This window comes from Lycium ferocissimum, chromosome 11, assembly GCF_029784015.1.
Source record: "Lycium ferocissimum isolate CSIRO_LF1 chromosome 11, AGI_CSIRO_Lferr_CH_V1, whole genome shotgun sequence".
Classification (NCBI taxonomy): domain Eukaryota; kingdom Viridiplantae; phylum Streptophyta; class Magnoliopsida; order Solanales; family Solanaceae; genus Lycium; species Lycium ferocissimum.
In genome coordinates, this window is record NC_081352.1 from 41,329,185 (window position 1) to 41,345,572 (window position 16,388).

Sequence of the window (16,388 nt, forward strand, 5' to 3'; positions counted from 1 at the left end):
TGTGTATCCTTGAGTATTGATCCCCCCTTATTAATGGCAAAAAATAAGTAGGGTTCTATATAAAATATTGGTTTCGGGGCCCCGAAACATGATTAATCTATGGTCAAAGTACGTTAAAAAGTGAAGGAAAAAGGGGTTTAAACCCAAAAAAGGGGAAAAAAAGAACACATAGTGGGGTAATTTCTTTTTTATCCCTTTTTGTTCCCGAATTTTTTGCGGTTTTTTGCGCAAAAATTTTTTTAACATTTTTTTTTGTTGGGTTTTTTAGTTCATAATGTTTTTTGGGGCATTTTGGTTGGACCGAGTGCGTTCCTTTTGGGCCCATGCCTTTCTTTCCCGGGGCCTATCTTTCCAAAAATGCTTTGTTGTAAAAGGCTTTTTTTTTAAATTTTAAAAAAACAAAACACTTGCGTAAATGTAGAATCGCACTTGGGGAGGGATCATCGTAAACCCCCCCCGACTCCGGAAGTTTTTTAATGTTATTGTTAAATATTATCTAAGCTCGGGTCCAAACTCATGATCTAAAAATAACAAAATTTAATTATAAAAATATAAATTATTTGTATCACATTTTTCTATTGTATAATTAATTTAATTTAACAGCACATTAATAAATTGTCTTATTGGTAATTATTAAAGTTTCTTAGAGGCTTTGTTGGATGGGCTTAAAAAAGCGACTTATAAGGCAGGCAGCTTATAAGCTAAGTTGTGTAGTCCGACTTATTTTTTTTTTGGCTTATAAAATTTCATTTTCGACTTATAAAGTACACTTTAGATAAGTTAAGCCAAACAAGCCAATTAATTTTTTGGGCTTATTTTAAGCACAAAATAACTACAAATTTGACAGCCAAACACTCAAAAAGGCGAAAACATTTATAGGCAACTTATAAACCAATCCAAACGGGCTCTTAGTCATAATTGAATAATTTTAAAGAACAAATTATTTATGAGGAAGTTTGAAGGAAGAAATTAGCAAATACAAAGGGACGCAATATTAATATTCACTAAAGCAAAATATTGGAGGTTTAAAACAAATAAAGTGTGTGCTTGGTATGGAGAAGAATATTTATCAAAAAATACTTTTTAATTTTTTCATATTGGGTTGGTCAAAATTATTTAAAAACATTTTCTCTAGGAGAAGCAGGAAAATCGAGTTCCACAAATGAAATTTCACATTCATTGTGTCTTCCCATCTCTCCAATGCACCTCATTTTTAGTACCCCCGCTTGTAGCCCCCATCCCCACCACCCACCTCACCCCCAGCCCCAACCCCACATCCCATAGTACTTGTTTAGATTATATACAAATGATTTTAAGATAATATTTTTTGCTTACGTACCAATACAAGAAAATAAGTAAGAATACACTTATTTTTGATGAAAAATAGTTTTAACATAATATTTTCCTTCATAAACACATCCAAAGAAAAGAATTGGGTTACTAAGTAGTGAGATCTAATAAATACTCTGATTGAAATGAAACAGTGACTCCAAAGTTGCATAAATTTTAGGAAAATATGTAATAACAAATAATGTAAAAGGTATTCCCTTGATTCTTTTTTACTTGTCTCTCGTTGACTAAATGACTTCTCTTAAGAAATTATTTATTAGGAGTAAAATATAATAATTACCCTTATTAATTTTGCTTTGAAAATTTAAGTTTGATTATTAATACTCTATATAGTTACTTAATGATAAGGGTAATATAGGAAGAATTAATAAAGCTTTGATTTGTTAAAATAAACAAGTGAAAAAATACTCATTGTTTCAATTTATGTGAACCTTTTTCTTGTTTGGAGAGTCTAAAGATGCTTCTTTGATCACGTTTTCTTACATTTTTTCTAAACTATTTGAATTATAAAGTATCATGACTTATAATATTTTTATATAGTTTCTAAATATATAAAGTATATTTTTATCAACTTGAAAAATCTATGTCAAAATTTACGGTCAAAGTTATAAGTTTTGATCTAAAAATATTCGAAAAAGTTCACATAAATTGAAACGGAAGGAGTATATTTGACATCCACGAAAGAAAAAAAGAAAAAAGAAGACATATGATCTAATTAGAGAGGCCCAGTGGGCATGGCTATAAACAGCGTTAAAGTAAGCAAATGCATGGTGCGGCATCACGGGGCAAAGCATAATGTGAGGACTATAAAAAAGTCCACATTTGCTCTTATATCTAATAGTAAAGTAATGTACAAAATTTCACCTATGTACCCACTATTAATTTTCGACGAAGGGTAACTCCGCCCCTGCTTTGATTCCCAATGAACAGAGATGGAAAAGTTTGTGTTATCATTGTGTAAACCCTAAAATTAAAGAGGAAAATGCATATGAAACCAACTGGAAATCAAAAGAATGGGGATGATTTGCACAAATAAAATCTTTCATTGCCATAATTTAATTTTTGATCCTGTAATAAAAATAAAAATAGATAATAAACCAATTTAAGATGAAGCTTTTTTTTTTTTTTTAATTTTTTATGAAACTCATGACAACAATAAACCCTACTTGAGAACTCTCCCTAGCGGCGACGGGCGACTTCATATTGTCATCGTCTTCCTTGAGTTTTCCGGCCAAACATGGCCACCATGGCCAATGGACAACCTCTCATGGAGGTTGGCCAACCCACCCCACCATCAATAACAACCCCACCTGCAACAAACTATCTCCAAACCCTCAAAAAATCAATACATGGTGCGAGTTCTAGCACACTGCCACCATCACCTATTCCTATTAAGCCAATTGTCTATCATCATGGGGAAGCTACTGTCCAATATAGTTTGGATGAGATAAAAACTATGGTCATACGTGAGAATCTTCAGTATGCCGTAGTATGAAAATTTACTAATGGATGGAAGGATCTCAATGCGTTACGTACTGCTATTCCAAAATAATGCGAGTTGAAGGGAGAACCTACCATAGGTTTTTTGTGTAATCGGCATGTCTTGATAAGGTGTACTATGTTGGAAGACTACGTTACACTTATGTCTAAGCCATCATATTGGATTAAGGAGAAGAATATGAGTTACCCCATGCGTACGTTGAAATGGGATCCTTGGTTTACCCCGGACGAGGAAACTACAATTGCTATGGCTTGGATATCTTTTCCTACACTTCCTCCTAATTATTTTGTAGAGGAGGTCTTATTTTCTTTAGCATCAGCCGTTGGCAAGCCTTTAACACTTGATCTTGCCACAAAAAATAAGACGAGACCGAGTTGTGCTCGTGTTAAAATTGAAGTGGACTTATTGCAAGAACACCCCAAAGGAGTAAAGTTACAAATTGTTAATGATAAGGGTGTGTTCAAGGAGAAGTGGGTGAAAATTCAATATGATTTTTTGCCAAAGTATTGTAATGAATGCTGCCTACAAGGGCATGATGTTAAATCGTGTTGGAAAGTTCATCCTGAGTTGTACCCTAAGGACAGTGATGCGACTGAGGAGGACAACAATGACACAGTGAATCATGATAATGATTCTCAAGGTGGAAACAAGTTTGAAAAGGATAAGGGGAAACAAGTTGCATATGCAAACAATGTGAAGCAAAATAATAAAAGTGATGTAAATCCAAATTATCGTAAAGGAGATGTCAAGGTTCTTACAAGTGGTTTGGTGGTTGGTCAACAGCATTGGCAAATGCAAAAGGGAAAGAAAAGAAGGAATGGCAGTGGTGATCAGGAACAACAAGGGAATGTGCAAAAGGAAAATAATGTCATTACTGATGTTATGAAAGTTACCAAAACTGGAAACCCAAATCCTAGTTCTGGTAATAAATATGCAGCTTTAGTGGAAAGGGAGGATGGTGAATTAGTGGAAGAGGATGCAGATAATGATCGTGCAGTGGTGGTGCATGCAGATCCCAAGTCCACTAATGATACCAAGTCGACTACAGATGAGCCAAATCATGTTGTGCATGCTATGCATGGCAAGGTTTCAGCAGGAGAAAAGGATCCTAATGGTGTTATTGGTGGATGTGGAAATGATAATGTGATTGGTACTAATGAAAATCATCTTGTTGAGGTTGCAGTTCCTATTGATGAGAATTCTAAGCAACTTAATGTGAATGCCAAGGTGTTCACTCCAAAGAAGAATAATATGTCACCTAGTGACACAAAAGCTTGGGTAGGAAAGGTTTTTTCTAATCCAACTGGTGTCCCTATTAATCAGTCCTTTCAAGAGATTCCTTCACATACTCTTATAGGTATTGATAAGGGTATTGTTACTAAAGGTGGTAATACAAGTGTGGAAAGAGTGCCATGGAGTGACCAAGTGGAGGAGGGTCATTTTTTTGGTAAGAATGTGGATCATGCTCCTTCAACAGACACTGTAGAACCATCTGAGGATGCTTTGGAGTGTATGTTTGATGTGAAAGATGCAAATATGGTGCAGGATCCTCTTCATGTTGATACAAACACTCCAGCCTCACCTATGGCTAGTGAGAGTGTCAATGTGAAAGGAAAGGAAGAAGATAAACTGATTGTTGTAGAGAAGAATGATGCAGAATCTAAACTACATCAATCTATGAGTGGAAATGCAATGAGAAAGGATACTAGGATGCAGCAGGAACAAAAGCTTAGTGTGATAGATACCATGAACTCGGAGCTTACTCCAAATGTAACCATCAAGGCACCAGTTATGACTCAGTTTCATGATAGTGCCAACAATGGGAAGAATAATAATAATGGTAGTAAAGGAAAAAATGGAAGCAAAAGCACAACTGCAAAAGGTAATTCTCAACAGACAAAAGCTAAGGATAACTCAGTAGTGGCTTATAAAAAAAATGGCAATCAGGTGGTTGACCCTACGCTTAAGGGCAATTTGCAAGTGGCTATGCCAGTTGATATTCATGCCAAAATTGATTTTGATGAAGAATCAACAGCCCAGAATTTTCAGAATGCAGCTAGGGATGGTGATTTGTCACCTAGGCAAATCTCTAAGGGTATGGTCAGACCAAAGAAAAAGCAAACGAAGGAAAATGTTGTACCCCATTCAATAGGAGTGCAAACAAGGAGAACTACCTCTAAATCCAGTATTTCGTTATGATGGATGCACTTATTTGGAATGTGAGGTCAGTTAATACAAGGAAAGCTTTTAGGAGGATTTTAACAATGCATAATAAGTATAGATTCTTTCTTATTGGGTTGATGGAGCCTTTTCAACAGCCTTACAAATTAGAAAGCTATAGAAGGAGGCTTGGACTGGAGACAGCCTTGCACAATGTCAATAATAAAATCTGGGCTTTTGTTGATGAAGAATGGGATGCTATTGTTCTTATTGACAATGAGCAACATCTAAATCTAAGGTTATTTAATTGGAATATGGATATGGACATGACTGTAACCTTAGTGTATGCAAAGTGTGATAGAGTTGATAGAATTGAATTGTGGGATGCTATGTACTATTTGGCTACTGATATGACTAGTCCATGGCTTGTCTTGGGGATTTTAATGTCATAACTGATGACAATGAGAAGTATGGAGGTTCACCTGTATCTTTGAATGAGGTAGAAGACTTCAGGCACTGTATTACTACATGTAATCTCACAGATTTGGGCTATAAAGGAAGTATTTTCACATGGTGGAATGGCAGGGGTGCAGCAGACTATATTTTTAAAAGACTTGATAGATGTCTTGGTAATTTTGAGTTACAACAGCTTTGTCCAGGCCTAGAAGTTACACATTTAATTAAAAATGGATCAGATCACTCTCCATTATTAGTTGAATTGAAGCAGCAGGATCAACAGTTCAAGAAACCTTTCAAGTTTCTAAACTTTTGGACCAAACATGAGACCTTTTTGGAGATGATACAAGCTAATTGGAAGACTGAGGTGACTGCTAATTCTTTCTATGTCTTTAATTCCAAGTTGAAGAATTTAAAGAAGGTGTTAACTGCTTGGAGTAGATCAACATTTGGTGATATATTTCAACAAATAACTAACATGGTAGAGGTGATCAAGGCTCATGAGGCTTTGTTTGAAACAGATCCATCATATGCAAATAGGGAGAAGCTCAACAAGGTGAATGCAGAATTGACTAAGTTGCTGAGTATAGAGGAAGAATTTTAGAGGCAAAAGGCTGGAATGGCCTGGTTTCAAGATGGTGACAAAAATTCAAAGTTTTTTCATGCACATGTTAATGGTAGAAGGAAGAAATTACAGCTGAGAAGAATTCAAAATAGCAATGGGCAATGGCTTGAAAATGATACAGATATTGCTGAAGAGGCCATTAGATTCTTTCAGGCTCAATTCCATGAAACATCACCACCGGCTCAATATGACATATTGGAGCATATTCCAAAACTTGTTTCAAAGGAGCAGAATGAAGCCTTGGTAGCTATACCAACCAAGGATGAGGTTAAAAATGCAGTGTTTGGCCTTAATAGTGCAAGTGCAGCAGGACCTAATGGATTTACAGGCCTCTTCTTTCAAACATGCTGGGAAATTATAGGTGATGATATTCTCAATATGGTAGTTGACTTTATTCATGGTTCTGAACTTCCAAGGTACATTACTCACACAAACCTTGTTCTATTGCCTAAAAAACAAGATGTTCAGAATTTTGGGGATATGAGGCCAATAAGCCTTAGTAACTTTGTTAATAAGATATTTTCCAGAGTGATTCATGAGAGATTGGCTCCTTTACTACCTGATTTAATTTCTCAAAATCAAGCTGGTTTTGTTAGAGGGAGGAGTATTGTGGAAAACATCTTGTTAACTCAAGAAATCATCTCTGATATCAGGCTGAGAACAAATAAAGGAAAAAAGAATGGAAGTCAAATTGTGCCTAATGTTGTAATGAAGCTTGATATGACTAAAGCCTATGATAGGCTCTCATGGAGTTTCCTCACTAATGTTCTCAGGAAATTTGGATTTGGAGAGTGGTTTATTAGCCTGATTTTTGAATTGATAAGGAATAATTGGTATTCAGTACTTATAAATGGTCAAGCTCATGGTTTCTTTTACTCAACTAGGGGAGTCAAACAAGGTGACCCCTTATCCCCTACACTGTTTATTCTTACTGCTGAGGCTTTGACTAGAGCCCTTAATGTGTTATATGATAATCCTTGGTTTTGTGGTTTTGGATTGCCTAAGTGGAGTCCCAAGATCAACCACTTAGCTTATGCTGATGATACTATCATCTTCTCTTCTTCATGTGAGATTTCTTTAAAGATGATTATGGATGTTTTGAGAAACTATGAAGCTGCTTCTGGTCATTTGATTAACAAAGCAAAGAGCTCCATTTATTTGCATGATAAGGTGGCTGAAGATGTCTTTATTAAAGTTGAAAGGGTAACTGGTATTAAAAGGAAGGAGTTTCCTTTAATATATCTTGGTTGTCTTATCTATTATGCTAGAGGTTGCATGGCTTTTTATTCAGAGTTGATAGCTAAGGTAAGGAACAGACTTCAAGGTTGGAAGGGTAAGCTGTTATCCTTTGGTGGTAGAACTGTATTACTCAAGCATGTATTACAAGCCATGCCAATGCATCTTCTCTCTGCTATTGATCCTCCAGCCTTTGTTATCAAGAAGCTTCATAAGATATTTGCACAATTCTTTTCGAGTAATAAGGTGGGAGAATGGAAAAGGCAACGGCTGGGACACTGCATGCTTGCCTCTTGATGAAGGTGGTCTGGGATTCAGGTGCTTGAAAGATATTTCATTGGCGTTATTTGCCAAGTTATGGTGGAATTTCAGAACTAAACCAACTTTGTGGGGTGCTTTCATGAGCAACAAGTAATTGAAAAAAAAATAATCCAATCCTTGTACCATGGAAGAAAGGGTCACATATTTGGAGGAAGATGCTAATGGCTAGAGACCTTATTGATCATGAAATTTGGTGGCAGTTGAGGATGGGTTCATTTCTCTTTTGGTTTGACAATTGGACAGGCTTAGGCCCTTTGTATTTTCTCACAGATTCTCTTTTTTACTGTGATGAGAATATTAATAATGTCTATGATGTTGTTACTGAGGGAAGATGGAACGAGATTGTTATTAGAAACAGCTTACTTGAGGAGCTTGCAGATCATATTTTGACTGAGATTCAGCCTCCAAGTAAAGGAAATGAGCTTGATGTTCCATATTGGAAATTATCCACCAATGGGCAATTCAGTGTGAAAACAGCATGGGAATATGTTAGAAGTAAAGCAGAAAAAAGAGATATTTATAAGAAGATGTGGGTGAAGGGTTTGCCTTATAAGGTTGCTTTTACAATGTGGAGAGTTTGGCACTTTAAAGTTCCTTTGGATGAGGTAATCAGGAGCTGGGGATACAACTTGCCTTCTAAGTGTCGATGTTGTGCTACAGATCCAAAGGAAGAGACTATTTCTCATATTTTTTTAAAGTGTCCTACTGCACAAAGAGTTTGGTCCTATTTCTGTAATGCTGCAGGTATTGACATCAGCGTCTGCACTTGCAACAAATAATATTGAAATGGTGGACTGCTGAGGTAAGGCCTAGAATGCATGCAATTTACTATGCTGTTCCTTCTATTATTGTGTGGGAGTTGTGGAAAAAGAGAAATGGAGATATGCACAGTAATAAAGTGACAGATGCAAGAGTAATATATCAGGCATTAACTTTGATCCAACAGTTGGTGAGAGTAAGAAAGCCAGGTATTAGTAATGTCCCTCACAGATGGCCTGACATATTGCATAGTTTGGATTCCTTTGTGCCAAGGTTGAAAGTGACTAAGGTATTGTGGAATTTTCCTACGGAGGGTACATGGAAGTGCAATACAGATGGTGCTACTAAGGGCAACCCTGGTAGGAGTTCTTTTGCTTATTGTGTAAGGGACTATAAAGGAGATCTGATTCATGCACATGCTAAGGAGATGGAGGATAGCACAAATACAGAATCAGAGGCAAGATCATTACTTGAGGCTAACGTACGGCTTGTCTAAACACGTATACTCATTCATCCTTGAAACAGACTCCATGCTTATGAAGATGATATTGGAAAGGAGTGGAAACCACCTTGGAACATTTTATTTATGGTGGAGGAGCTTTGGGATATTATGGAACATACAGAGGTTCGGTGTCGTACACATATTGAGAGAAGGAAACCAATTGGGTGATTACTTAGCCAATTATGCCCTTGATCGTGGTGAAATGCGGTGGATTCATTTGCGGAAGCTGGACTCGACAAGTAGAAAAATCCTTAATAGTGACAAACTACAATGTCCCTATTTAAGGATTAGAACTCGAGGAGATACAAATGATGCAGTTGGAGGAAGGATTTTGTACCACCATATAAATCCACGGAGGAGAGTATGGTGGTGATGTTATTAACTAACATTGTGTGTTGTTTTTGCGGTGTTATGATTCTTTGGTGTAACTCAATGCAAAAAGGAATTCCATTTAATATCTGGAGAAGTACACTAATGATCCTAAGCGGTAGAAATGAATCGATATTGGGTATGTGCTTCAATGCTTGGATGCGTATCATTTAACTATTGATCTTAAGTCACATGGAAAGGATATGGTTATGGTATGTTTATTCGGATTGAAGGCTCGAAAGGGTTTGGCTTTTGGTTTGGTCTAGAATTGATACAAGGTCACATCTAACTTGCCTATTGACTATGTCACAAAGTGTGTATTATTAACTGCTCAAGCCTATTATGTGAATATGACAATAATGAGAAGGGTGCTTATCTTGTTATAACACAAGGAAGAATAAATTGGATGGACAAAGGAGGACCAAGACACGACCGGTTTTCTAAAGAACTGAATCTACAACAAGGTTTTTGTAGTACAACACTGGTGGCAAATACCACAAGCAAAACACATGCTAAGAAAGCTATTGTCGCATCACATATGCGATCTATAATGCAAGCCATGCACGGAGGGACCTTAGGATCTGTTGGATGTTTTATGAGAAAGTAGATACATTAGTTAAGTTATCATTTCATTATTTGGTCAGTAGTAATCATAGATTAGGATTTATTATAGATCCTAGTTTACTCATTAGATTAATTTTAGCTTTTCTTAGCCTTTTGGCAACTATGTAAAGACGTGATGTGTTTTGGTTTTGAGAAAAAGTTATAAAATCAGCCCTAGGCCCACAAGCCTAGTGGATATTGCCTTTTAAAAAAAAAAAATCAAAAGAATGCTTGTTGCCACAGGTTATATCAGAAGGGACCAAAGCAATAAATGTACGCCATTTGTCTTCTATATAAGGCTTAATACATAGACAACCTTTTAAACTTGCCAGCAAATTTCATTTAGACACTCAAATTAAGGTTTGTTCCTATTGAACGCATAATAAAGTGTTTCTATTAAACACTTAAGGTTCAAATCTGGATTTTTTTTTTAATTGTGAGTGTTTTCGAGCGTCAATTAGGTAGTTAAGTTAACTACATAAAATATGTCATCTCCCTTAGGTATACACATTAGCCTCAACTGGTAAGCCTGAGGCTTTACGACTTATTGAGGCAAATGCATATTAATTAAAGATGACATATATTAATTGTTTAATTTATTTACGTAACGATAGCTTGAGAACACGAAAATTCTTTTAAAAAAAATTGAACCGAAAGTGTCTAATAAGAATACTTTATTATGTGTTCAGGTGCTTAACTAGAATAAGTCTTAGTTCGAGTGCTTAAATGAAATTTACTGACAAATTTAAGAAATTGTCTATGTATTAAGCCTTTATACAAATTTATCACCTAAATCATAATATGTATTATTAATGATCCATCTCATCATATCCTTATAAGCAGAACTAATTATTGTTCAGGGAGGCATAGAAGTGGCTGGGGTCATCTTAGCTAATTTTGCGCCAATAGTTAAAATTTTCATTGTTATGAATGCGATATGTGATTTGGGTCGGGTGATATGAACAAGGTTCGGGTACGTGGCAAAGGGCTGAACTGAGGAGACTGTCCACGTGGAATGAATGGACGGTCCAGATTAGAGTTTCATTAATAAAATGAAGGGTCCAGATTAGTCAGTTAGTTGAGGTTGTTAAATAATGAAAGTCACAGCTGAAGCGGCAATTAAGACCTTGTATTCCTCTAACCAAATCCCCAATTTGCCGTTTATACTTTTCCATTTTCAATTACAAGTCTATTACAAACATGAACCAAATATTTGAACTGAAAGAGTAAATTTCCATTTAATATTCTGGGTTAATAGCATTTTTATTCACTCAGTTATTGGTATATTTTGATTTTAGTCCTTGAGATATCTAAATAAGAATATTTGACTTTTAATTAATTGAAATATGTGTTTTTGGTCGTTTTATATAGGAAATATGTTATATTCAAACTATTTTTAGAATTATATTAACAATTTGACCGGTCAAGTATGTTTCCCTTGGAAGCAAGTGCATCATTTACCAAGCAAGAACATATACGTGTAAGTCTAGAACTAAATTATTAACATATAAAAGGCAAAAGTTTAGCACTGCCGTGTTAAACATCATGGCCATCCACTTTCTTCTATTATATAAGTCAACCATATGATGCAAGTGACTTGCTGATTTTTTGCCCTCAGCTGGCTAGCTGTCATATTCCCTCAACTAAGTCAACTTCACAAATTGATCATCATTGAGAAAATTCTCTCAGGTTTTTCCGTATTGACGCACAAAGACATTTATAGTTTGTGGATACTAACTTTGTTTCCTAATGACTCTAAGTTTGATTTGGGCAATTTTTTCTTCGTGGTGATCGCTCTACAAACTTCCGTTGTTGTTAACAGGTACACAATCATTATTCCAATTGATGATTTAATCTTACAATTCTGCTACCAAAAAACAAAAGATTGACTAGGGAGCTGAAAGAATTCCCTTCAATTGAAGAAAGGCATGGATGATCATTTTTCACGAGATGTCTTGATCAGCATATTCTCAAGACTTGGTGTCAAACAACTTTGTCAGCTCAAATGCCTCTCAAAAGAATGGAACTATACAATTTCCAGTCCACATTTCAAGGAACAACATCGTGATCAATCGAAGAAAAGGCCAACTCTCTCTCTTATCAGCTATTCAGGAACTGATCGTTCGTTCAGGTCCCGACTCGTTCATCTTTCTTCAGTAAATTCCTCTAATTATGAGGTGGTTCATAAATATGAAAATATTGCAGAAATTGAATGGGGCTATATTGTGTGGCGTTCTGGGTTAGACTTGTTATGTTTTTACCAAGAGGGCTATGTGGGACAAATTTATATTTGCAATCCCATTACAAAAAAGACTCTTACTTTGCCCGTTCTTTCTGATTTTGCTGGTCAAGCTTGTTTAGGCTATGTCTCTTCAACAAATGAGTACAAAGTTGTAGTATCATTTGAGGGAACAGTGGAAAATTATGAGGGTTTTGAAGATTTTTTGGCTTTCAATATCCTAACTCTTAAGCTAGAGGAAGAAGGAACTAGTGTAGTAGGATCATGGAGAGACTTGTTGTTGAGTTGCACTTCCACACATTATAAAGGAACACGTCATCAACCGATCCACATCAATGGGTACATTTATTGGTTAGCCATTGGAAAAGATAATACCTATAGCAGTGATCATATTCTTGAGATGAACATGGAAAATGAGGAAGTAAAGACCCTTTGTGTACCAAATGGCATTAGTAGCTTTGGCTTTACACATTTGGCTGAGATAAATGGACATCTCTGTTACGTTCAGAATAAAAGAAATGGTCAAATGTTAAATATTTGGATGTTGAAGGACCATGAGAGTGAAGCATGGTGTTTAGAGTATAATCTTGAGATGGTTCATGAGAGGGCTTATATCTTCATCATTATTGGCTATTTACCAAGAAATAATGAGAGTGGAGATATCTTGATTATGTCCGAAACACGTGGTCTCTTTTCTTATGAAACTGATACAAAAAAGTTAAAAGAATTGAAGAGTTTAAACACAAAACAGTATGAGTGGTGTGCTCTTTTTTATGAGAGCTTCTTCTCTATAGGGCTGCCTGGAAATTAGAATCTGAAAAGTTTGATTGCTACATCAATAAGTTGGGCTTGGCGGTCCTTCCAAGTTAGACTTCCGAATCATTGATGGCCCAATCCCATTGACTCAAGTATTTTAATCTTTTTTCTCTTACCTTTGAAGTTAAATGTAAGAAGACCAATTGTGCAACTGCTTTTTGTGTTGTTTTTTCAACTTATGTAAGAGCTCATTCTGTTATGTAAGTTTTAAACATTCCAAAGCTACTGGACTTCTGCTTGATCTGTGCCAGAAATGACACCAGGTAGCCACTTTAAATGGTGTTACTTAAAACATAGTCACAATTTACAATATATTTCAAATTAAAATTCGGTATGCTGCTTCTTCTGATGCACTATTTCTTCTGCTGCCATATAATTATCAGTGCATTAGTTACTGCTGTATCAGTCATTAGTTAGAATTAGTTACTGCTGTATTAGTCATTAGTTATTACTATTAGTTTACTGCTGGTTTTTACTGTTTTACTAGGTCTTTAGTAGGTTGTTAGAATTAGCATTATCTCCTCAATTTGTGGTGGAGTTAGCTTTGGTAATTGTTAGACTATCGTGTATATTTACTGGCAGCACTCCAGCAATACAATTAATCAAGTTTTCCTGCCTTCTATCTTGTTCCTTTAATAATAAGCAGACTATCATTGTGAGGAGTAGAGGAGTGGATAATCTATCAATGAGATAGACCGTGGCTTGACAAGAAAGAGACCAGAATTGCAATGTCACAGAAGCATGATGGAGAATAGTTAAGGCAGTGTCAATGATGTGACGATGTCTGCATTCAGCTGTACCAACTATTTGCAGTGTATAAGGTGGGCTTGTTGGGTGCTCTACCCCAGACTGCAAATAAGCCAATGTATTCTCTACCCCCATCTGTATGAAGTGTGTCTATGGACAAATGAAATTGGTTTTGTATCATCCGGATAAAATTGAGAAATATATCTCTAATTTCTGATTTTCATTTTGGCGGGAACAATCATGTGTATTTAGTGAAACGATCAACAAAATGCATGAGCATGGATGGAAGTTGGTGTGTGTCTTGATAACTTGATTTGTCCAGTGGCCACTCATAAGATCCCCCTTGCTCTGTCCTTGCAGACTACATCCCCCCCCCCCCCCCCCCCCACAATGTTCAAATCCTTCAAACGAAAAGAACAAGGAAAAAATTCAATAGATGTGAGATTTTGACGACGAATTTTAGCAACAGAAACTAAATTTTTTTTAGTACGGGGAGACCACAGAACATTGTGTAATTTGAAGGATTTGTTATAATTGGAAGAGTTGAGAGTGATTTGACCAATGTGAGTTGTACCATTTCCATCACCAGTGATAATTTCATCATTGCTTGAGAATCTCGTGGTAGATTGTAACCACTGAGGAATATCAGTGATATGGCGTGAGGCCCCTGAATTTACAATCGGACATCCCGTTGAGTTGTTGTCATAACTTGAGCGATTAGATTGTGAACCCTGGAACGGTAAACTTTAGTTACATGCCCGAACTTGTCATGGAGTTGGCATTGAATGGCCTTGGTGAAGCATTGTGCAGCTGTCCAACTCCATGTATTCACTAATAGGCCATCAATCACGCTTCTGGTTGGATAGTATCTGTCATAGGCCAAATATTCACGATTGTGACTTGTTAGCATAGGTTGTTTGCAGGATGTCCCATGCATGTTTTGCAGATGAAGCTTGGGCTATCAGAGGTTCAATAGCTAGTCAAGGTTTTCCTGTGCATTTCAGAACTGGGTAAATGTGCACAATAATTAAATGTTTTATATGGACAGTGCAGTTTAACATAAATAGTTACATCTACTAATATCTATGCCCCTTTCAATACTAATACAGCAACTAATATAGCCTAGTGGAATCAGTAGGGTGATCCAAAACCAGAGAAGCATTTAGTAACCTATTCCATGTATCAGGCAGTCCAGGTAAGCACCAATGGCTGCAATCAGCATAACTCTCCGGTGGCTTTAATTTTCTCTCCATCAGCTCTTTCCCTTTTCATCAGGGACTCAGAAAAATGTGATACATGTGATGTATCTGTGATCGGTGTGTTTTATTGTGACACCCAATTTGAGCTTTGTGTTCTGGAGAAATGCTTCTGAAGAAAACTGTTGTTTCAGTCAAGTTAACATTCTGATCTATCCAATTTGCCCAGGTTCTCATTGCCACCTCAAATGCTGATTCTAACTTCAGTTCATCAACTAATCGTTCCTTGTACTAGAAAAAGTCCACCTGCATTTGATGTAAACAGGTCAACAGGTTTGATGCATATGCCCCAGAAAAGCTTGGGTGCCTCCCTTCTCTTATCTTTCTTAAATGGCAGATGACCGAAGAGCTGTTGAGTACAACATGTTGGAGTAGCCATTAATTTCTTTTTCTTCTAGCAGATTCTTCTCTGTTTTTAACTCCTTTTAGTAGCCACGAGTCATTGAATCCCAGCCATCTAATGTTCCTTGGACAAATTGCACGAATCGAAAAAGGATCTTGAGCTTTACTACACACAAAATCACTCATCTCGAATTTTCATACTATCAGATCACGTATAAAATATAAGATAAGTTACTTGTTACAACATGTTTTAGTACATTGGTAGTAGAAAATTATTCGGACCTGCATCGTACGCGTTTTCTAATATTTTTCTTATACAGTTTTAGCTGTTTAGGCTTACTAAACTGCAAAACGTGTAAGTTAATGTCATCATTATTTAAAAATTTAAATACAAAATTCAAGTCTCGACAAGTTGGGGAAGGTGGGTGGGATAGCGTAGGGGTGGTCTGAGAGACTGTATAATTTTTAAATTCCAAGTCTTCGTCTTTGTTTAATGTTGCCTTTGCAGAATGAGTTAAGAAAGAATCCCAAGCAAACATTATCATACGAGCCATCACGGAGAGTCATGTGGTTTTAGTAATTTTGATTTTTGAAATTAAAGGGCATTATTTAGTTGGCAATTGTTATTTTTTCGTTTAATTTGCAAAAAGATTAATGCATTATTAATTAAGTTTTCTCAGTTTCCATTTTTGTCTTTCTTTTTACATTTTTTTCCTTTAAGACAGTTGACTTTGAGGAGGAGGAAAGTAATGAACCATTCAAGAAATCCAAAAGATTTGGATGTTGGTCGGGCTCCTTTTATTTTCTCGTGTTCGGTATGTTTTCTAATTTTTCCATGTTTGGTTGGTCAAAATTTTTAAAAATTATCTCTCTAGAAAAACAAGTTTCTTAACAATGAAAAAAATGATTTCCCCAATATAAGTATGAAAAACAAGCTCTACAAGTAGCATTTTGTGTCCTTACCAATTTTGAACGTTCTTTATATGCTTACCTTGAAAGCAAATGCATCTTTTCCCAAGCAAGAAATCTAGAAATAAATTAACATATACTTTAGCCCATCAGCAGTTACATGTTAAACATCCTAGTCATCCGCCTGTTATTGATTC

General features: G+C 36.1%; 2 protein-coding genes across 2 annotated transcripts; both read left to right on the forward strand.

Moving 5' to 3' along the window:
* Positions 1 to 7,810: 7,810 nt before the first annotated feature.
* On the forward strand, positions 7,811 to 8,450 carry LOC132038353 (uncharacterized). Its single transcript, XM_059429031.1, has 2 exons — positions 7,811 to 8,254; positions 8,394 to 8,450. Exons 1-2 carry the CDS (start codon positions 7,811 to 7,813, stop codon positions 8,448 to 8,450), a joined length of 501 nt encoding a protein of 166 aa, XP_059285014.1.
* Positions 8,451 to 11,810: 3,360 nt separating this feature from the next.
* Positions 11,811 to 12,932, forward strand: LOC132038355 (putative F-box protein At4g38870). Its single transcript, XM_059429032.1, has one exon. It carries the CDS (start codon positions 11,811 to 11,813, stop codon positions 12,930 to 12,932), a length of 1,122 nt encoding a protein of 373 aa, XP_059285015.1.
* The last annotated feature ends 3,456 nt before the right edge of the window (positions 12,933 to 16,388 follow it).

Coding starts and splice junctions, on each gene's coding strand:
- LOC132038355 (XM_059429032.1), top strand. CDS start 11,811: ATGGATGATCATTTTTCACGAGATGTCTTGATCAGCATATTCTCAAGA.
- LOC132038353 (XM_059429031.1), top strand. CDS start 7,811: ATGGCTAGAGACCTTATTGATCATGAAATTTGGTGGCAGTTGAGGATG. Junction 8,255..8,393: donor TTAAAGTTCCTTTGGATGAG/GTAATCAGGAGC, acceptor GTAATGCTGCAG/GTATTGACATCAGCGTCTGC.